Below are 22,994 nucleotides of genomic sequence, written 5' to 3'. Positions count from 1 at the left end.
ACCATGGTCCAGTGGGCTCACTGTTAGCTCATTCACTCATCCCAACGACTGTGAGAGGTGGGTCTGTATTGTCTACATTGAAGAAAAAGCTCAAAGAAGCCAAAAAACTTCCTCACAGCCTCCCGGTGCCAGAAACAGTATGATTCAAAGGTTCACGGTCTGTCCAGTGCACCAAGCTGCTTAGTGCATACAGGCCCCATTTTGTTTGTTTTTAAATTCTTTTTTCATTTTTGGCCATGTGGCATGTGGGATCTTACTTTCCCAACCAGAGATCAAACACACACACTATGCATTTGAAGTGCACAGTCTTAACCACTGGACTGCCAGGGAAGTCCCCGAGAACCCATTTTAAAGCATTCTGGTAAACCTGTAAAGTTATGTGATTGGTTGAAGACATTTCCTGCTGCAATGTGTATTTCTTGTCCTTGCATAAAGAAAGGTGTGGTAGACAACCACTCAGGGCAAAACAACTGTTACAGTTTGTAACAAAGTAAATTTAAGAAAGATACAAATGATCTACAACTCAAGGTCTCAGAAAAGAAATGTAATATACATTATTTATATTGATTAACAATATTCAGAACCAATTTTCTACTAAAACTTCTAGTATCAGTTCAGTTCAGTTCAGTTCAGTCGCTCAGTCGTGTCCGACTCTCCGCGACCCCATGAATCACAGCACGCCAGGCCTCCCTGTCCATCACCAACTCCCGGAGTACACTCAAACTCATGTCCACAGAGTCGGTGATGCCATCCAGAACCAATTTTCTACTAAAACTTCTAGTATAACAGAGCATTAAAACTTACCAACTTTCCTCTGCAGTTGATTCTAATTCCAAAGCAACTTTTAAAGTTTTAACAGAAGTTCTCAAGAAGTCAATAAGTTTATATAACAGTACAAAGCCATACAAAAGCCTAGTAAAAGATACTTCACAGCCCTCCAAGACAACAGTGACTGATACAGATTTTCCTCTAGAGTTTAGCTACTAAAATATCAAAAAGCCTGTGTAGAATCTGATTTAAGACATCTCTGGTCTTAAGTGGCAATATATAGTAGCTCTATCTATAACATAACATGCCTGTGTTTCAGGAAATGAAGTAACTGGAATCTCCTCTAAACCATGGATTCTCATGACCACAGAAGAAAAGAATTTTTATCCTCCAACTTTAACCTAAGAATTTATGCTCCCAATTGTTTTGCTTATAGGAAACTAAAATTATTAGAGGCTGGCTTTAAATACGATTAGCTAATAAGAACATACGAATCAAAAGTAAAAGACAAAGATACAAAGTAATCAACTGAAATTGAAGAAGCTAACCAAAATGTTCCTTCTCGGTTCACAGGAAATGTACTGCATTAGCTATTTGTCTTCACACTGACACCAAGACATGTCATTAATAATAATAGTAATAATAATGGCAATAATAACAATATAGCAGCTGCTCCCACTTACTGAACACCTGTGTGCCAGGTACTTATACCCATGTTCTCACTTAAATTCTACCACAACCCTATGAAGAAATCATCTGTACGTGAGTGACCTATAGGAGTCAGAGAGATGAACTTATCCACATCACAAAGCCAGTCAAGTGGCAGAAAATCTGAACTGTCTGCTTTATGTATGGACTCATAAGCGCTGCTACATTTCCTTCTTGTCTCTCTTATAGTTCAGTTCAGTTCAGTTCAGGTCAGTAGCTCAGTTGTGCCCGACTCTCCGCGACCCCATGAATCACAGCACGCCAGGCCTCCCTGTCCATCACCAACTCCCGGAGTTCACTCAAACTCATGTCCATCAAGTCGGTGATGCCATCCAGCCATCTCATTCTCTGTCGTCCCCTTCTCCTCCCGCCCCCAACCTTTCCTAGCATCAGAGTCTTTTCCAGTGAGTCAACTCGTCGCATGAGGTGGCCAAAGTATTGGAGTTTCAGCTTTAGCATCAGTCCTTCCAATGAACACCCAGGATTGATCTCCTTTAGAATGGACTGGTTGGATCCCCTTGCAGTACAAGGGACTCTCAAGAGTCTTCTCCAACACCACAGTTCAAAAGCATCAATTCTTCAGCGATCAGCTTTCTTCTTATAGTTAGGCTTTCTTAAAAAATGCTTACTAAACTTTTAAAAGGAAAACTTTACTATATGATTTGGCAGTCTGTCACATTAATGGCCCCAGGGAACCACAAACTATGCCTTGTGGCACTCAGATCCTTGTAGAGACCTCTCTGTGAGAATACAGGCTGGGCGGTGACTAGCAATGCAGTCATCCGTGCATCGTTACAGAGTGGAACTGAACTGTGCTGGTTCCAGGCTGCAGCCTTAAGACGACCTGGCAACTTCTGCTTTTGCACTTTGAGGGGTCCTGCCATTTACGAAGCATGGCTATCCTTCTTGAGAGACAAAGTAGAGAGGGGAGAAAAGTGGGACGGGCGGGAGGAAGAGAGAGGGCCTGGCAGCCAGGCCCAGCCACGCCAGCATTCCAGCTGAGCCCTGCTACCACTTAACACTCCAAACAGGTAAGTAAATATTCCATCTTGAACATTCCAGCCTCAGCTGCCATCTGACTGCAATTACAGGAGAGCTGCCAGCAAAATCAGGAGAACTGCCCAGCTGAGCCCCAGTCAGTCCCCAGAACACTAAGCAAGTGACTGCCTTTTAAGCCATTATGCTCTGACATAGTTTACTATGTAGCAACAAATAACCAAATCATAAACAAATGTTTAATTCGTGATTATCTGCATTAGTGAACAGGGTGCATATCATCAAGGCCACGAACGATCTAAAAAGAATGTCTCCAAAAATACACCCACAACATTCATAAAAGCACTCATTCAATATTTATTGAGCTTTAGTATGGACCAGGAACTGGGGTTATAAAGAAGAATAAAGCATGATCCTGACCTCAGAAAACTGTGTCACTCTAGTAAAGGAGATAGTTCCATGCCCACGTAACTATAGTAAAAAGTATTAAGTTCTTACGTAAATGGGACAGCCACAAACTGCCATCAGAGCTCAAAAACCCCTTTCTGCTGGAAGAGAGAGGAGACGTTTCAAGAATTAGTTGCCAGTGGAGAAGTAGGGGAGGTCACCCTAAATAATAATATAGTGGTATTAGTTCTATAGCTAACGTTTATTAAGTAGTTCATAAGTCTCAGGCATTGTGCTAAACATTTCAAATACATTTCTCCCTTTAATTCCCACAGTGGCCAAATAAAGTAGGTCCTATCCTTATCCTCATTGTACAGATAGGAAAGTGAGGCGTTGGGAAAGTTAAGTGTCTCAAGGTGTTATGACTAATGGGGCAAATGCAAATAAAGTAAAATAACTGCAAATATAAATGATTCATGGATACCCCTCAATAAGAAAAGCATGGGACTTCGCAGGTAGTCCAGTGGCTAAGACTGTGTGCTCTCAATGCAGGGGCCCAGGTTTGATCCCTGGTCAGGAAACTAGATCCCGCAGGCTACAACGAAAAGATCAAAGATCCCACATGGCACAATTAAGACCCGGTGCATTCAAATGAATAAATATTAATAAATATCCTTAAAATAATAACAAAAGCCTGTCCTGGGAATTCCCTGGGAGCCCAGTAGTTTGGACTTGGTGCTTTCACTGCCAGGGCCCAGGTTCAATCTCTGGTCAGTGAACTAAGATCCCAGTGGACTCCCCCCACCCAAAAAAACACCCCAAAGCCTGTCCTACATTTGTTTGGCTTTTGAGATCACAAACTAGTCATATAATTTACCAGGTTTCTAGTAATAAGAAAAGTTCTTCTCTATCAAAATTAAATTTACATCACACTCTATCTTGAAAAAAAAAGAAATCCTAGACAGAAAGAAACTGAGCCTTTCTGTGACACTCACACACTTTTTAATTAAGCTCCTCAGTTTCACATTATTAATTCCAAATTCTTTCATGAATTCTCATTTCCTACTATATTTCAAGTGAGTTTAACACAGCTTTCAGAGTGCTGTGTTTAAAGACAATTTGTGAAGACTTGTTTGAGAAAAGATGACTAAAAAGCCAATGTAAATATGTGGTCTTTTGCACACAAATATATGTGCAGCTTTTTTCCCCTTGGTGGTTGCTTCTAGAGCTTTGCTTCTGTTTTGTATTTTGACATATCTAAGTCAATACTTTTCAGCCTACTATCAACAAATGCTCTATAAGTACCTAGGTAATTTTTATTCACCTCTGGATTAAAAATTAGACTGTATGTGGGAAATCTGTCAAAATAAATGCTTATGATATAACACTAGCCAAAAGAAAAAAGTAGATATAAAGTTGCATATACAGTAGCTTTTCAATTTGACAAAATAATATGTCTAGAAGTATACACCAAAATGTTAACAGTGGTTGTCTGTAAACAGAATTATGAGTTATTTTCAAATTATTTCATCTCTTCTTAGGTTTCTCCAGCTTGGGATTTAACTTTTTCTTAGGACACTATAATGGATTTCCCAGGTGGCTCAGTGGTAAAGAATCCGCCTGCCAAAGCAGGAGACATGGGTTCGATTCCAGGGTCAGGAAGATCCCCTGGAGAAGGAAATGGCAACCCACTCCAGTATTCTTGCCTGGAAAATTCCAAGGACAGAGGAGCCTGGTGGGCTACAGTCTAGGGGGGTCACAAGAAGTCGGACACAACTGAACACACACGCACACAGGACACAAAAGGAACATTTTAAGTAATGCTGCAGTAACAAATTATCTTCAAACAGATTTTTGGACTGTTTTGAAAATGGGTAACAGAAGGGGAAGTGGGAGATAAAAGAAGCAATAACAGCTTTCTTTTCTTTGCTGAGCTACTAAGACTTCCTGCCCTGGTTTTCTGAAATAACTTTTTTTTTCCCCTGCGCTGAATTCCCCACACTGAGTCTTAAGTACACTACGTGTTTTCAGATCCTGTGGGAATAATGATATACAGAGAACCTGGTACGGTACATTAAGAATATCAAGGTTTCTAGTAAGATCCTCAAAAAATTAGCTGAAATCAACTATTTAAAAGTTTGAAAACAGCTTTCCCAGGAGGCTGCTGAGGATGATGGAGAGGCAGGTCCTGGGGCTCGTTGCCGAGGCCATCTCCTGGGCCGCCTGGAAACCGCCGTGGCCAAGCAGGTGCTTCTGGACCGGAAGGCTGTGGTCCTGCACTGTGAGGGCATCAACACTGTTGACAACTTCCACAGAAGGATGCGGAAGTACCCGGCCTTTCTCTGCAAGCAGATGAACACCAACCCCTCTGGGGGCACCAACCACTTGCGAGCCCCCAGACACATCTTCTGGCAGACAGTGCAAGGCAGGCGGCCCACAAGACCCAGCGTGGCCCAGCCGCTCCGGGCCGCCTCAAGGTGTATGATGGGATCCCGCCACCCTATGAAAAGAAAGAGCCGATTGTGGTTCCTGCTGCCCTCAAGGTTGTCTGTCTGAAGCCTATTCCGAAGTTCGCCTACACCTAGGGTGTCTGGATCATGGTTGTCTGTAAATAGAATTATGAGTTATTTTCAAATTATTTCACCACTTCTTAGGTTTCTCCAGCTTGGGATTTAACCTTTTCTTAGGACACTATAACGGATTTCCATTATAGTGAGTTTCCTGGTAGCTGGAAGTACCACCAGGTGGTAACAGCCACCCTGGAGGAGAAGAGAAGGGAAGAAGGCCAAGATCCACTGTCGGAAAAATCAGCAGCTCATGAGGCTATGGAAGCAGGCTGAAAAGAACACAGAGGAAGAAAACTGACAAATTCACAGAGGTCCTCGAGACTCATGGACTTCTAGTCTGAGCCCAATAAAATTGACTATTTATTCCTCATGCTTGGCCTGGCCTGCCCTTCCTCCATCGCCACCCTAGGATGTGGGGGACCCCTATGGGCTGCCATCCAGGTGCCACAGGCAGCCTGGGGCTTAGAAGACTGGGTATAGCAAAGGGGCCTTAGTCACTGCTGTTTAAGAAGTATGCATGCTCAGTCATGTCCGACTCTTTGCAACCCATGGACTGTAGCCTGCCAGGCTTCTCATGTCCATGGAATTGTCCAGGCAAGCATACAGGAGTGAGCTGTCACTTCCTACTTCAGGGAATCTTCCCAACCCAGGGATCGAATCCACGTCTCTTGCGTCTCCTGCAGTGGCGGGTGTATTCTTTACCACTGTGCCACCTGGGAAGCCCAGCTGTTTAAGAAAGGCCTTTTAAAAAGTGGAGGGCTGTGCAGGCATCATTTGGGACCTATTCGTTCATGAACTTTAGGACACAGTTGGAATAACCAGTGCAATACTGGCAAAAGTGAGCTGGAAGACTTAATTGGAAGGGATCCCACATCGCTGCAGGGTGTGTGTTTAAGGTTTCCACGTGGTTGGATACTATACTCTGTACCTGTTAGGATGTGAGAGAATACTTGGGCAGCACAGGTCTGGGATTTTAAAAAAGAGTTTATGGAAAGGAAGCGCAGCCAAGTGGTCACAGGCATCACCTTTGTGTCTTTCCTATATTTTGTGATCCAAAACTAATAGATTATTTTTAAAGAAAAAAATCTGAAAACAAAATACCATGAGAGACAAATGGTTGCATTACAGATGTTTAAGATATGCTGAAATAAGTGCTGGCTTGAGATTGTCAATTAATCACTTGTCTGACATTGTATAATTGTCTAACAAACCCGTGCAATTTCAAACAGCATTTTAATCTTGAGGCTAGGGCTTCCCTGGTGGCTCAGTGGTAAAGAATCCACCTGCCAACGGAGGAGACAGGGGTTCCATCCCGGATCTGGGAAGATCCCACTTAACACGGTGCAACAAAGCCCGGGTGCCACAACTACTGAGCCTGTGCTCTGGAGCCTCGGAGCTGCAACTACTGAGCCCATGTGCTGGAATTACTGGAGCCCACACTCCAAGACAAGAGAAGCCACCAGTGCAAAGCCCGTGCGCCACAACTAAAGAGTAGCTCCCACTCCCCAGAACGAGGCAAGAGCCCTCCCAGCAAGAAAGACCCATCACAGCCACAAAATAAACAAAAATATAAAATTACTAAAAAAATCTTGATGATAAACCACAACATTTTATAACACATCTAAGGGTTCAGCAGAGAGCTGATGAAGTGTTAATGGTACACTCCAAGGCCCTGAGCCTCAATGTTTAATGTGCATACACTTCACACCCAGCAATACTGTTAAAGTACAGATGACTATTCAGGAGGTCTGGGTGGGGCCTGATTCCTGCATTCTTCATCAGCTCTCAGGTCAGGATCCCCCTACTGCAGCCATAGACCACATCTGTAATAGCAATGATCAAAGGGACACCCACAGGACAGAGCTGGGCAGGGTCCTCACCAAACAGTATCCTAATTAGACACCAGGATCTGGCCCATTATTCTGAAAGAACAGGGATCTGCTCTTGTCAGCGCCCTCTGAGACACTGAATCACACTAATTAGAGGCACATGACGGCCTACACATTTATTATATGAACTATTAACTGCACACGGACTGGAATATCAGTATTTCTACCATCTCCAGTACCTCAAACTAACCCCCCTTTGATAATGTACAAAGATGGACCTTCAGCGCCTAAAGATGAGGCTCTGGACCAAGGCAATGTCATCACGCTGGTGTCACTCCGTGAGGCATCTCTGACTGGCCAGCTGACATTACTACCTGACATCCTAATCAGCTATCTCTACTCACAACAAGCAGGAAAGTCAACCCTGTAGAAATAAACAAGGGATGAAGAACACAATGGAAGTGAAATCCGGAAAACGAATACATAAGAATTTAGATTTCTCCTATTTGTTTTGTTTTGAGGCGGAAGTCTAATGATTAGCCACAGAAGGAAAAGATTACATCTGTGACGGCAGTGGTCTGTTTCCCTGACCACAGTATTTCTAGGACCTAGAAGTATCTCTGACCCACAAGAGGCACCCAATACATATTCACTGAATGAATGAACAGATAAGTATTTAAAGACAGTGGGAGTTGATTTCCTTGGCATTTACATCTTAATACCAAGGATTCCAGGGAGCTATATAGAACTATTCTTAATGATTTCAACATCAGTGAGGCCAAGTTGACTGTAAATATCATCTGATTTCCTGAAGACAATGAACCCGTCTCTAGTGTTTAACACATTCAAACAGTAAGAGTTACTGACTACACTTCATTCCTACACAGAACTTCCTTTTCTCTGAAGACAGAGGGTAAGGCTTCAACTTAACCACAAGAGGAGAAACTGCTGCATGCTGGCAGTTGTTTTTGACTCTAAAAGACTGACAGTAAAAGACGTTACTCTTGTTCCTTCTAAACTTTCAAGACATGATTTCCTACAGGAGGCAAATTTCATGAGAGATTTTTCAAGGGTAAGAAACAAAAACAAAGATAAAAAGTATGCCAAGAGTTCTTGAGAACATTAAACAAAGAGCTACCACATGACCCAGCAATTTCTAAGTACATTCTCAAATATACAAATATCTACACTGAAACTCATCCTTGAATGCTCACAGCAACATTATTCATAATAGCCAAAAAGTGAAATCAACCCAAATGTCTATCAGCTGATGGATGGAAACATAAAACGTGCTTATCCACAAAATATTACTCAGCCACAAAAAGAACTAAAGTATGGATACATGCTACCACATGAATGAACTTGAAAACATTATGCCTAAGTCAAAGAAGCCAGTCGCAAGGAGTCACATTCAGTATGGTTTCATTTTTATGACATGTGCTAAATAGGCAAATCCAAATAGAGACAGAAAGCATTTCTTTTTTGGGGTGATGAAAAGGTTCTGGAAACAGACAGTGGTGATGGTTGCACAACTTAGCAAATACACTAAAAACTGCTGAATTGTACATTTTAAGGTACAGATTGTATGGTCTGTAAATTATACATCAATTTAAAAAATTCTGTAAGGAAGTAAAATCAGCAAGTAAAAATATATATACGAAGGGAGCATCCTTTTTCTCTGTTCTCTCATTCATCCCCCACACAAAACCTTCAACTGAAAAGTCATATATTTTATGTAGTTATTCTGAAAATGACTGGAACCCTAAAAATATCCCAACCACTAAACAAAAGCAGCTGCTTATTTTGATAACATTTCTGTAACACAGATCCTCTTTAGACTGCAAGTTGATAGAGGACTTATTCTCCAAATCCAAACGAGTATAACCCACTAGAATGAACTCTGAGGAAGAATTAAAGCTTTTATTGGATTGATGAGAAAGGTTGTTCATGACTTTCCATACAATCTTACAAACTTTTTGGCCAGCCCAATAAAACCAGAAGCCACTGTAACTGGCTGGCACAAAACACATTTCAGGTCACACAAGAGAACTACCATATTACTCAGTCTACTTGGAAGGCAATGTTATTGAGAACCTAAGCATAATGGATGGTCTCTTAGTGTTTTCTGTTTCAAGCCTGAGACAATGGAACTAAACAAAACAAAACCCCATACCAAACTCCACTAAATTATAGGGAAGTGTGTCCAGTATTTAAATTATTGGACATGGAACTTTAAAGAATGTAGGTTTGGAAACTTAGAATGAGATCACACTGAATTGTTTTAATGTGTTCAATAACACATGAGAAATTAATAAGTACTACTCTAGGTGCTAAGCTCATTCATTCATTTAATATCAACTTTGTGTGTCTGTGTTTAGTTGCTTAGTCGTGTCCAACTCTTTGCGACCCCATGGACTGTAGTACACCAGGTTTCTCTGTCCATGGGCTTCTCCAGGCAAGAATACTGAAGTGGGTTACCATTTCCTCCTCCAGGGGATCTTCCTGACCCAGGGATCGAACCGGTGTCTTCTATGTCTCTTGCACTGCAGGCAGATTCTTTACCCACTGAGCCATCAGGGAAGATAATATCAATTCTAATGTTTCTTAATTGTTGATACAGATAAACAACAGTCTCATTCATATATAAGATGATATCTTAACTGGCTGAAACATTAATCATATAATAAGAGATACTTAAATCTCTTTTTAAACATACCCTAGATTTAGAATCTCTGTTTCACAATAGCAGAAGGAATAATACAGATGTTGTCAAGTGGAAATCAAGATGAATGTATTGGAAGGTCTTAAAAAGTATTCATCAAGTCAGAATCACCATATCTAGATTTCCCTCTCAGATTTGCTACTAAACTACAAATGATGCCTGGCCTTCATTTAAAAATCTACAAGAATTTTAGGACTTCCCTGGTGGCACATTGGATTAGAATCTGCCAGCCAACACAGAGGACCCTGGGTCGATTCCTGCTTCAGGAAGATCCCACATGCTGCAGAGTAACTAAGCCACAACTACTGAGTCTGCATGCTGCAACCACCGAAGCCCTCTGGCCCTAGAGGGCTATGCAACACTGAGAAGCCACTGCAACTGAGAAGTCTGCACACCGCAACCAGAGAGCAACCCCCACTTGCCGCAACTACGAAAAGCCCACGCAAAGGCAACGAAGACCCAGCACAAAAGCAATGAAGACCTAGCAGAGTCCAAAGTGAAAATAAAAAAAAAAAAACCTACAAGAATTTTAAAATGGATAAAACCTCAAGCATGTTGAGTAACCTTAATGATGAGAACACCCAAAGGCACTCTTATCACAGCAGTGTTCAACTAGTTGTAATTTTCAGATTCTTTGCAGCATGAGAGCTGCTAGGATGACCAAATAGTTTAGTGACAAGTGTGATGAAGAAAAACGCCACTCACTCAAATGATTCCACTCACCTGGAATCCCACTGATTCAAAAAGCACTTATTAAGCACCTCAATTAAAAGTTGCTCAAGGATTATCTGTCCAACTACACACTGGCCGCCGGTTATATCTTTTTCCGTATATGCTCCAGGGTGTGGAAAAACCATGTGGCTCTCCTATATCTTTGAGGACCAGGTCCCCACGGAGCAGATAACTGCTGTCACTTGAAAGTATATTTAGCTTCTCCTCTCGACACGTCTGTCTTTAAATCTGTTTTTCCATTTCGCTACACTTTTGTATCCCATCCCTCAAGGGTTTCATTTTCCTTCCTTGCCCTTTCCACACAGTTTCACTTTAAAATACAAACTCTCTAGAATGGGATTCCGCTAAATTATTTTTTAATGCATTCAAGATCATAGGAGATATTAAAGACTACTTTCAGACACTAATTCCATTCATTTAGTGTTAACTCTGCTGCTTCTCCTCCCGTCTCTTTAGTCCTTCCCTTCCACGGTCCATTTTGCCTCCAGTCTGCGCTCTCCCAACTCGCTGCCCTACATTTTCCTCGAGCTCTCTAAACTCAATTTCCATCCACAAGGCAGGTTTTCCAAAGAATCTCCACCGCCCCCAACTCTCGCAATCTTGACCACTCTCTGCGACGCCCTCTGTTTCCGCGGCGACCCCGGACTCCCCCCAACCTCACAGCCCTTCGCAGCCCTTCGCATCGCCCCCCACAGCTTAGGAAACACCTCTCACACACCCCCTGCACTCCCCAAACGCGTCTCTTCCTCTCAAGACCCCCTCCCCCAACCCCCCTCAGAGCCCACCGCCCCGCCTCACACCCAGCCAGGTCTCCGGCGCCCTCAGCGCCGCTTCCCTCCTCCCTTCAGAGTGTCCGGACACTCCTGCCCCTCGCAGCCTTCCCCGCGCTCGCCCGCCGCCGGGCACCCCGCGCCCTCCCCCGGGGCCCACGGCGCCCCGGTGGGCGCGGCCCTCAGACCTGCCTCCGCGCCTCCCGCAGCCCCTGCAGCCTCTGGCTCAGCTCCCGGCGGTAGCTCTGCGCCGCCTCCACGCTCTCGCGGGCCTCCTGCAGCAGCAGCTCGGGCTCCAGCTCCATCGTCCCCTCGTCCGGCCGCGCGGCCGGCGGCGGCGGGCGCGGCTCCCGACTGCCCCAGGCGCCGCCGAGCGGCCCGGTGCGGCCCAGCGCAGGCGGAAGCCCCGCCCCGCCCCGCCCCGCGGAGGCCTTGATGGACAGCGGCGCGAGACCCGCGTCAGGGTCCCAGCGCCTCCCGCGCCTCCCGCCCCGCCGCGCACCTGGCCCGCGGTGGAGCTTCCTAGTCCGCGAGGAGCCAACGAAAGGTTAATGACTGCACCTAGCAAAGTGCTTCGCACAACTTATCTCCTTCTGGCTTTTCACTACCAGGCCTCCTTGCACCTCTATTCCACAGCGGAGGAAAGAGAGGGACAGAGAGAGGAATCAACTCTCTTAAGCCGTCAATAGCTCTTAAATCATTGTCTTCAGTTCAGTTCAGTCGCTCAGTCATGTCCGACTGTTTGGGACCCCATGGACTGCAGCACGCCAGACCTCCCTGTCCATTAACAACTCCCGGAGTTTACTCAAACTCATGTACATTGAGTCAGTGAACGAGCATTCCTGCAGCGGCCAGTGGTTTAGGAGGTTACCGTGAGCCAGTCACCAGGCTCGGAGGGATCGCTAACCACCCAGAAGCTCGTAGTCTAATAAAGGAGCCAAGACAGAGGCCTAAGCATGGGCGCCCCCCCGCCCCCCCGTAGGTACCTCAATCCTGCCAGAATTCCAAGACAAGCTTTTTCCTGTACCGGCCAGGTAGTGAACATGTGGAGCTTGGCTGGCCATAAGGCCTCTGTTGCAATATAGTAAGTGGGCGTGACCATGTACAAATAATACTTATGGACACAAATTTGAATTTCACCTAATTCTCATGTGTCACAAAATATACTTTGCACCCTTTTTCAACTACTTTAAAAGGTAAAAAACATTCTTCATTCAGGAGCCCCATAAAGACAGGTGGTAGGTCAGACTTAGACCATGGACAGAGGAAACTGGAGGGCTACAGGCCATAGGATCGCAGAATCAGACACTACTGAAGTGACTTAGCACACACCACACATAGTTTCCTGACCCCTGGCCGAGTGTGGTAGGCTTGCTTTCCCTCAGAAACAGACTGCCTCAAGGTTACACAATGAATCTGTACTAGAGGCTAGATTTCAGTTTTCCTGGGCCAGACTCTCATGTTCTTTCTACCATACTGTTTTGTGCTAAATAACTGACACTTGAGATTAGAGAAGTTTAGAAAAGGAAAGCACTTCTGGAGAAAGTGGGAAATTATCCTAAATTAGCCAGGCACTCCTTAGATGCTCAACAAGCATCTGTGGCAAGAATCAACACATGAACTAAACAAAAAGGAGTAAGGAAAGGCACCCCAGTTAGGACAAAACTAAGTGGGGAAGGATATAAGGCAGGCAGGAATCTAAGTGGATGCTGTAAGGAAGGAGGAGCAGACCACTTTGACTGGAGAGAAAGGACTGAAAATATATTGGGAGATGAAGTTGAGCAAAGTAAGGGCCATGGAGTTCAGGTTAAGAAGGTTAACAGGTACTCAGAAAATCTCCAGAAGATCTCAACTGGGTTCAATCCCTGGATCAGGAAGATCCCCTGGAGGAGGAAATGGCAACCCACTCCAGTATTCTTGCTTGGGAAATCCCATGGACAGAGGAGCCCGGTGGGCTACAGTCCATGGGGTCACAAGAGTCAGACATGACTTAGTGACTAAACCACCACCGCCAAGTACATCAGTCAAGTGGGAGAAGTGTGTATTCCAGAATAACAACAGTGATAGTTATCAAGAGAAAATGGTATAATACTGGGGAGAAAATGACATCTTCCATTTTTCTCCATGTGCTGAGTACATGTCATTGCCAAAAAGCACTAAAATTTGATTTAGGAGACTAGCAATTTTGGAAACGTGTGAGCTACATTTCTAAAAATTGACAATAATGGAAATGTCTTCCTTACAGGGAGTGTGCAAAGTCTTGTTAATATGGCCAGGTAAAAGCACATATTTATGTACAAAATGTTTAAAGAGTGTAAGGTGTGTGTCTGGCTCTGTGCCAGGTGTTGGGACTCAAAACAGGAATGAGACCTCGGACTTGCCTTCATAAACCACTGGGGGGAATTGTGCAAAGATAAGCAGGAATTTGTATTCTAATACATTGAAGGCAATGAGTAGAAGCACAGAAACCTGCTGCCTGATCCAGCCAAAGGTAAAGTGGAAGGAAGAAGGTGTCAGGGAAAGTTTCTTGGAAAAAGTAGCTTCTGAGGTGACTCTTAAGTTTTTTCTTGGCATGGCCCCAAGTGGGTCTCTCTTTTCCCTTCCAAAAACCTATCAAAATAACAACTTAAGGAGTTTAAAACTGGATTAGGGGACTTCTCTGATGGTCCAACGGTTAAGAATCCACCTGCCAATGCAGGGGACACAGGTTCAACCCCTGGTCTGAGAAGATTTCACGTGTTTTTGTTGTTGTTCAGTTACTAAGTTGTGACCAACTTTTTCCAACCCCATAGATTGTAGCATGCCAGGCTCCCCTGTCCTTCACCATCTCCCAGAGTTTGTTCAAATTCTTGTCCATTGAGTCAGTGATGCTATCTAACCATCTCATCCTCTGTCACCCTGCTTTCCTTTTTCCCTTCAATCTTCCCTAACATTAGAGAATTTTCCAATGAGTCAGCTCTTCACATCAGGTGCCCAAAGTATTGGAGCTTCAGCTTCAGCATCAGTCCTTCCAATGAATGTTCAAGGTTGATTTCTTTAAGGATTGACTGGTTTGATCTCCATGCAGTCCAAGGAACTCTCAAGAGTCTTCTCCAGCACCACAATTTGAAAGCATCTCTTCTACTGCACTCAGGCTTAATTATGGTCCAACTCTCACATCCATACGTGACTACTGAAAAAACTATACCTTTGACTATATGAACCTTTGGTGGCAAATGGTGTCTCTGCTTTTTAATATGCTGTCTAGGTTTGTCATAGATTTTCTTCCAAGGAGCAAGTGTCTTTCAATTTCATGGTGGCAGTCACTGTCTGCAGTGATTTTGGAGCCCAAGAAAATAAAATCTGTCACTGCTTCCACTCTTCCCCCTTCAATGTGCCATGAAGTGAAGGGACTGGTTGCCATGATCAAGCCAGGTTTTTCACTCTCCTCTTTCACCTTCATCAAGAGGCTCTTTAGTTCCTCTTTACTTTCTGCTATTAGAGTGGTATCATCTGCATATCTGAGGTTGTTGATATTTCTCCCAGCAATCTTGGTTCCAGCTTGTGAGTCATCCAGGCTGGCATTTCACATGATGTACTCTGCATAGAAGTTAAATAAACAGAGTGATGATATATAGCCTTGTTGTACTCCTTTCCCAATTTTGAACCGGTCAGTTGTTCCATGTTTGATTCTAACTGTTGCTTCCTGACCTGCATACAGGTTTCTCAGGAGACAGGTAAGGTGGTCTGGTATTCCTATCTCCATAAGAACTTTCCACAGTTTGTTGTAAGCCACATAGTCAAAGGTTTACCATAGTCAATGAAGCAGAAATAGATGTTTTTCTGGAATTCCCTTGCTTTCTCTATGATCCAATGAATATTGGTAATTTGATCTATGGTTCCTCTGCCTTTTCTAAACCCAGCTTGTACATCTCAAAGTTCTCAGTTCATGTATTACTAAAGCCTAGCTTGGAAGATTTTGAGTACAACCTTGCTAGCATGTGAAATGAGTGCAACTGTATGGTAGTTTAAACATTCTTTGGCATTGCCTTTCTTTGGGATTGGAATGAAAACTGACCTTTTTTCCAGTCCTGTGGCCACTGCTGAGTTTTCCAAATTTGCTGACATATTGAGTGCAGTCCTTTAACAGCATCATCTTTTAGGATTTTAAATAGCCCAGCTGGAATTCCATTACCTCCACTAGCTTTGTTCTTAGAAATGGTTCCTAAGGCCCAGTGGACTTCACTCTCCAGGATGCCTAGCTCTAGGTGAATGACCATACCATCATGGTTTTATGGATCATTGAGATCTTTTTTGTATAGTTCGTCTGTGTATTCTTGCTACCTATTAGTCTCTTTTGCTTCTATTAGGCGTTTACTGTCTATCCTTTACTATGCCCATCCTTGCGTGAAATATTTCCTTGATATCTCCGATTTTCTTGAAGAGATCTCTAGTCTTTCCCATTCTATTGTTTTCCTCTGTTTCTTTGCATTGTTCATTGAAGAAGGCTGTCTTGCCTCTCTTTGCTCTTCTCTGGAACTCTGCATTCAGGGGGGGTGTATCTTTCCCTTTCTCCTCTCCCTTTCATTTCTCTTCTTTGCTCAGCTATTTGTAAAACTTCCTTAGACAACTGCTTTAACTTCTTGCATTTGTTTTTCTTTGGGATGGTTTTGATCACTGTCTCCTGTACAATGTTACCAACCTCTGTCCATAATTCTTCAGGCACTCTATCAGATCTAATCCCTTGAATATATTTGTCACCTCCATTGTATAATCATAAGGGTTTTAATTCAGGTCATACCTGAATGGCCTGGTGGTTTTCCCTACTTTCTTCAGTTGAAGCCTGAATTTGGCAATAAGGAGTTCATGAGCTGAGCCACAGTCAGCTCCAGGTCTTGTTTTCGCTGACCTGTATAGAGCTTCTCCGTCTTCGGCTGCAAAGAATATAATCAATCTGATTTTGGTATTGACTGTCTGATGATGTCCACGTGTAGAGTCGTCTCTTGCGTTGATGGAAGAGAGTGTTTGCTATGACTAGTGGGTTCTCTTGACAAAACTCTGTTTGCTTTGCCTTGCTTCATTTTGTACTCCAAGGCCAAACTTGCCTGTTACTCCAGGTTATCTCTTGACTTCCTGTTTTCCATTCCAATCCCATATGAGGAAAAGGACATCTTTCTTTGGTGTTAGTTCTCCTTTTTTTTTCTTTGGTGTTAGTTCTATAAGGTCTTATAGGTCATCATAGAACTGGTCAACTTCAATTTCTTCAGTATCAGTGGTTGGGGCATACATAGACTTGGATTACTGCAATATTGAATGGTTTGCCCTGGAAACAAACTGAGATCATTCTGTTATTTTTGAGATTGCCTGCAAGTACTGCATTTTGGACTCTTTTGTTGACTATGAGGGCTACTCCATTTCTACTATGGGATTCTTGCCCACAATAGTAGATATAATGATCATCAGTATTAAATCCTCCCATTCTCGTCCATTTTAGTTCCCTGATTTTTAAGATGTCGATGTTCATTCTTGCCATCTCCTGCTTGATCACGTTCAACTTACCTTGATTCGTGAACCTAACATTCCAGGTTCTTATGCCATATTGTTCTTTATAGCATAGGACTTTACTTTCACCGCCAGACACATCCACAGCTGAGTGTTGTTTCTGCTTTGGCCCTGCTGCTCCATTTTTTCTGGAGCTATTCATAATTGCCCTCTGCTCTTCCTTAGAAGCATATTAGACACCTTCCAACCTGGGGGTCTTGCCTTCTGATGTCACATACGTTTGGCTTTTCATACTGTTCATGGGGTTCTCGCAGCAAGAATATTGGACTAGTTTGCCATTCCCTCCTTCAGTGGACCACTTTTTGTCAGAACTCTTCACTATGATCCATCCATCTGGGTGGTCCTGCACGGCATGCCTCATAGCTTCATTGAGTTATTTAAGCCTCTTCGCCACGACAAGGCAGTGATCCATGAAGGAGAGTGGAACAGTAGAGAACACAAAAAGCACTATCAAGTTCCACAAATTTTGGAAGATAGGAAGTGGAGGAGTAGTGATTGCCCAAGACTACTGCAAGAATTTATATCCGAAACTGTAGAAGAGGAACCATTCAGAAAGGGGCTAACTCCCCCTGAAGACTCCAAGGAAATTCAGGCTATATATCCTTTAAAAATATTTAGTCACTTAAAAAAAACCACAACCTATATTTTGACATTCCTTTTCTTATCTTATTTCCTGCATTATTTTCCCCTTAGCATTTAGCTCTGTCTTACCTGTACAGCCCATGGGGTCACAAAGAGTCAGACACAACTGAGTGACTTTCACTCACTCACTGCCATATATTTTACTTATCTATCATTTGTATTATATATGTCTACCAACTAGAATATAAATCCTAAAAGGAGAGAAATTTTTGTCTGTTTTGTTACAGCTGCTTTGTTCACAGCTGGCATGTATCCGACACTCAATATTTATAGAATGGATGGAAGGATGAATAGCACAGCACATTACAATGAGTTATGGGACTAACTTGGGGGATATCTGTTAATATTAGAGTTAGATATTTTAGGTCCATTGCCCTAGTCCATGCATTTAGGTGATTCCTCCCTACTGCTTCCATGAAACTACATGAGATATAAACACCCCTGCCCCTAAATAGGGGTTTCCCAAGTGGCACTAGTGGTAAAGAATCCACCTGCCAATGCAGGAGATATAAGATTGATCCTTGGGTTGGGAAGATCCCCTAGAGGAGGGCATAGCAACCCACTCTAGTATTATTGCCTGGAGAATCCCATGGACAGATGAGGTTTGTGGGCTACAGTCCATAGGTTTGCAAAGAGTTGGAGAACACTGAGCGACTGAGCATGCACACATGCCCCTAAATAGACTGGAGAAACCAAGTGGTCCAGAGAAAAGACCTCCACCTCTTAATACTGGGAAATTTCTCAGTGAAAATGCTAGTTTATCTTCTGATCATCCTACTGTAGAACCCACTAATCAGTCCTGCCCATGCTGAAAAACTTCAATCAGCATTAACAATTTTTTTAAAACAGCTTTATTGAGTATAACTGATTTGCAATAAACTGCATGTATTTAAAACATATAATGTGATTAACTTTTTCATGGGGAACCATTACCATAACCAAGATAACAAACACTTCTATCACTCCCCAAACTTTCCATGTAATGGATTCTTTTGTAATCCATGCCTTCTTCAACTCCTGAACACAGACCACGATGTCCTGCTTCTTGTCAGTAGAAATTAATTTGCATTTTTTCAAATTTTTGAAAAATAGAATCATACAGTATGTACACTTTTTTCATCTGGCTTCTTTTACTCACCAGAAAGATTTTGAGATTCATCCATGTTATTTCATGTATTGATAGTTCATTTATTTTTACTACTGAGTAGTATTCCATGTTTATTAACATGTTATTAACATATGGATATGTTTATTAACATATGGCTATGCTGATATGATTCCTGGATTTTTACTATTACAAATAAAGCTTCCATGAACATTTGTGCACAAGTCTTTATAATTTAACTGTATTGGGAATGTGGGAGGAGAGGAAGAGTGGAGGGTGGTGTTACAAGAGAATTAAATCCTTACCCACCATAACAGAACATTAATGAATACTGTTTAAAATTGTTAGATCAAGAAATAGCTGTGTAAAGATATTGGATTATTTAAAGATAAGCAGATATTTGTAGTGCTAGAAGAATTTTGAAAGTGGTTGCCTCTGGGAAATAGAACTGGGGGTTGAAATAGAAATTATGTGTTTTTTGATTAAAAGTTTTGTGATGTTCTTTGACATTTTTTTTCTTTTTTTTAAAATTACTTTATGTTATTGTATTGGTTTTGCCATACATTGACATGAATCTGCCCCGGGTGTACATGTGTTCCCCATCTTGAACCCCCCTCCCACCTCCCTCCCCATCCGATCCCTCTGGTTCATCCTAGTACACCAGCCCCGAGCATCCTGTATTATGCATCGAACCTGGACTGGCGATTCGTTTCACATGTGATAATATACATGTTTCAATGCCATTCTCCCAAATCATCCCACCCTCACCTCTCCCACAGAGTCCAAAAGACTGCTCTATACATCTGTGTCTCTTTTGCTGTCTCGTATACAGGGTTATCGTTACCATCTTTCTAAATTCCATATATATGTGTTAGTATACTGTATTGGCGGAGAAGGCAATGGCAAGCCACTCCAGTACTCTTGCCTAGAAAATCCCATGGATGGAGGAGCCTGGTAGGCTGCAGTCCGTGGGGTCGCTAAGGGTCGGACACGACTGAGCGACTTCACTTTCACTTTTCACTTTCACACATTGGAGAAGGAAATGGCAACCCACTCCAGTGTTCTTGCTTGGAGAATTCCAGGGATGGGGGAGCCTGGTGGGCTTCCGTCTATGGGGTCACACAGAGTCGGACACGACTGAAGTGACTTAGTAGTAGTAGTAGTAGTAGTATACTGTATTGGTGTTTTTTCTTCTGGCTTACTTCACTCTGTATAATAGGCTCCGGTTTCATCCACCTCATTAGAACTGATTTAAATGTCTTCTTTTTAATTGTTGAGTAATACTCTATTGTGTATATGTACCACAGCTTTCTTACCCATTCATCTGCAGATGGACATCTAGGTTGCTTTCATGTCCTGGCTATTATAAACAGAGCTGCAATGAACATTGGAGTACATGTGTCTCTTTCAATTCTGGTTTCCTTGGTGAGTATGCCCAGGAGTGCGGTTGCTGGGTCGTATAGCAGTTCTATTTCCAGTTTTTTAAGGAATCTCCACACTGTTCTCCATAGTGGCTATACTAATTTGCATTCCCACCAACACTGTAAGAGGGTTCCCTTTTCTCCACACCCTCTCCAGCATTTATTGCTTGTAGACTTTTGGATAGCAGCCATTCTGACTGGCGTGAAATGGTACCTCATTGTGGTTTTGATTTGCATTTCTCTGATTATGAGTGATGTTGAGCATCTTTTCATGTGTTTGTTAGCCATCTGTATGTCTTCTTTGGAGAAATGTCTTGACCCATTTTTTGATTGGGTCGTTTATTTTTCTGGAATTGAGCTACAGAAGTTGCTTGTATATTTTTGAGATTAATTATTTGTCAGTTGCTATTATTTTCTCTCATTCTGAAGGCTGTCTTTTCACTTTGCTTATAGTTTCGTTTGCTGTGCAGAAGCATTTAATTTTAATTAGGTCCCATTTGTTTATTTTTGCTTTTATTTCCAATATTCTGGGAGGTGGGTCGTGGAGGAGTTCTTTGACATTTTAAACCAAATACAGGCATTCAGTTCAGTTCAGTCGCTCAGTCGTGTCTGACTCTTTGCGACCCCATGAATCACAGCACGCCAGGCCTCCCTGTCCATCACCAACTCCCGGAGTTCACTCAAACTCGTGTCCATCTTACTTGGATGAATATAAAAGCTAATAGTAATTTTTAAAAGTAAGGATTAGCCAGACGGGGAAGATAATAAAAAACAACACAGGCACATTGTAAATGCTAAATTGCCATACAAATATGACAGCTCATTTAATTTAAAATTAATAAATGCTATAAGCTCCTAAATAAATTTGTGTAAAATACTAACTCGATATCTAAAAAAAATTCAGTGCAAATACTTAACAACACAACACATTTTAAATGTGTAGTTTTTTGGAAGACTGAAAAGCACTGCATACTCTAGAAACCAGCAATTCCACATCTAGATGTGTATCCTGGAAAAGCACTACTTGTGTTCAAGGAGACAAGAATGTTCATCAACTCACTATTTGTCTAACAGAAAACTGAAGACAGTTTAAACGATCATCATTAAGGAAATGGGTAAATAAAAGGTGCATAATTGGGTGAAATGCTCGAATGAAAGAGAATGAATCAAGTGGACCTGTATTACGGCTAGCTCTTGAAGACAAGGAAAAATTGATGGGTGATATTTACGTTGTTACTTTCTATGTAAAGAAAAACAAAGCTAAAGATTTTTCTACAGATACTTTTATATGTACTTTGACATACATTTATGTATCCATATACATGGAATTCTGGATCGAACCGGGTGTCCTGCATTGCAGGCAGATTCTTTACCGTCTAAGCCACCAGGGAAGCCCCCAAAGAAAGTCTGCAATACTATACACCAAATGGGCAATATTGGCTGCCTTTGAGGCTAAAAGGAAGAAACTGAATTTGGGGGTGCGAGTCAAGAGAGACTTTCAGTTTTTTTCAGTAGTTTTCTAATTGATCCCTCCTCTTCCCCCCGCCCCAACTCTAGCTCCGCCTCCTGCTCCTCCTCTTCTCTGTCCTCCAAGAGCCGTGTTCTTATTTTACACGAGTTGTAAACAAACCAAACCAAAACAACAAAACAATTTATACTTAGAAGTGCAGTCTCCCTTCCTGTAAAACCTTATCAAGGTTAACAATTTTCAAAGACAGCGTAATTACCACTAATTTCACGGGAGACATTTGTACTTTTTATGTTGTCCTGCTTCTGCTGCTAAGTCGCTTCAGTAGTGTCCGACTCTGTGCGACCCCATAGACGGCAGCCCACCACGCTCCCTCGTCCCTGGGAGTCTCCAGGCAAGAACACTGGAGTGGGTTGCCATTTCCTTTTCCAATGCATGTTGTCCAGACAATAGCAAATACCATAATGATAGACACAATTACTCAACAATTAAAATCAGTCTGCATAACCCGATGAACAAGGTGGCTTCTCGTTATCATTTGATAGGTCTGTTTACATGTCTTGTTTCAGCTCTTACACATCGTGTATTCACTCAAGCAAAAAATACAGTCCGTACGTTGCAAGTGTCATGTAAAAAAATGTAAAGCTAAACGTATGTATGAAAACAATGCAAGAGATATATGAAATTATCGTGACTACAAACTGACATACTACTGGTACCCAGGGACAATTCAGACACACGCCAGCCAGCTGAGGCGATGACCGTGTGCTTGTAGCAGCTCGCGCGGACAAAATCCACAGGAAGAAATGAGTTCAGTTAGGACTAAAAAGTTGAAGACACACACACACACAAAATAAATAAATAAGAAAAAGAGCTGGGGGGAAAAAGGAGTAAAGTGTCGAAATCTTGGATCCCCCAAGTGGGAGTGTCTCGAGGTAGGACGCTTTGCCAAAATAACGTTTAGTCCGTGTGGGAGGAGTGTAATCAACCATTATTCCTTTTTCGGTATTTCTCGAATTTTCACTTTTAAGTAGGGGCTAATCTGGGGCATCAAAATATAGGGGTTTAGGGAATTCCCTGGGCGCCCAGTGGTTAGGACTCCGCGTTTTCACTACTGAGGGTGCCGGTTCAAATCCTGGTGGGGAAACTAAGATCCCGCAAGGCAGCCAAAAAAAAGTATACGGTTTTAATTTTGCCACCCACGGACTTAGTCAAAGCACATCCTCATCCGTGAAACTGGGCGTTAGAAGTTTGAAATCGGCAAACTCCCCGCTACTTTTAGATTCTCGATCAAACAGTCCCGCTTCCCGCAGGCTTGGCAAAGAAGTTTTTTGGCCC

The 22,994-nt window shown here is 42.7% G+C and overlaps 1 protein-coding gene and 1 pseudogene across 1 annotated transcript in view; one reads left to right on the top strand and one right to left on the bottom strand.

Moving 5' to 3' along the window:
* The window catches only part of CRLF3 (cytokine receptor like factor 3), a 48,431-nt gene extending 36,581 nt beyond the window's left edge, over positions 1 to 11,850 (bottom strand). The window contains exon 1 of the mRNA XM_088828693.1: positions 11,668 to 11,850. Coding sequence (XP_088684819.1) covers positions 11,668 to 11,784 — 117 coding nt within the window. The 5' untranslated portion in view covers positions 11,785 to 11,850. The remainder of the gene's footprint in view (positions 1 to 11,667) is intronic.
* On the top strand, positions 4,905 to 5,444 carry LOC148774661 (large ribosomal subunit protein uL13 pseudogene; annotated as a pseudogene).
* Positions 11,851 to 22,994: the final 11,144 nt, after the last annotated feature.

The sequence above is a fragment of the Moschus berezovskii genome, chromosome 20 (assembly GCF_049115385.1).
Source record: "Moschus berezovskii isolate FMDL1 chromosome 20, NW_MosBer_1.0, whole genome shotgun sequence".
NCBI lineage: Eukaryota > Metazoa > Chordata > Mammalia > Artiodactyla > Moschidae > Moschus > Moschus berezovskii.
This window is presented reverse-complemented; position numbering and strand designations above follow the sequence as displayed.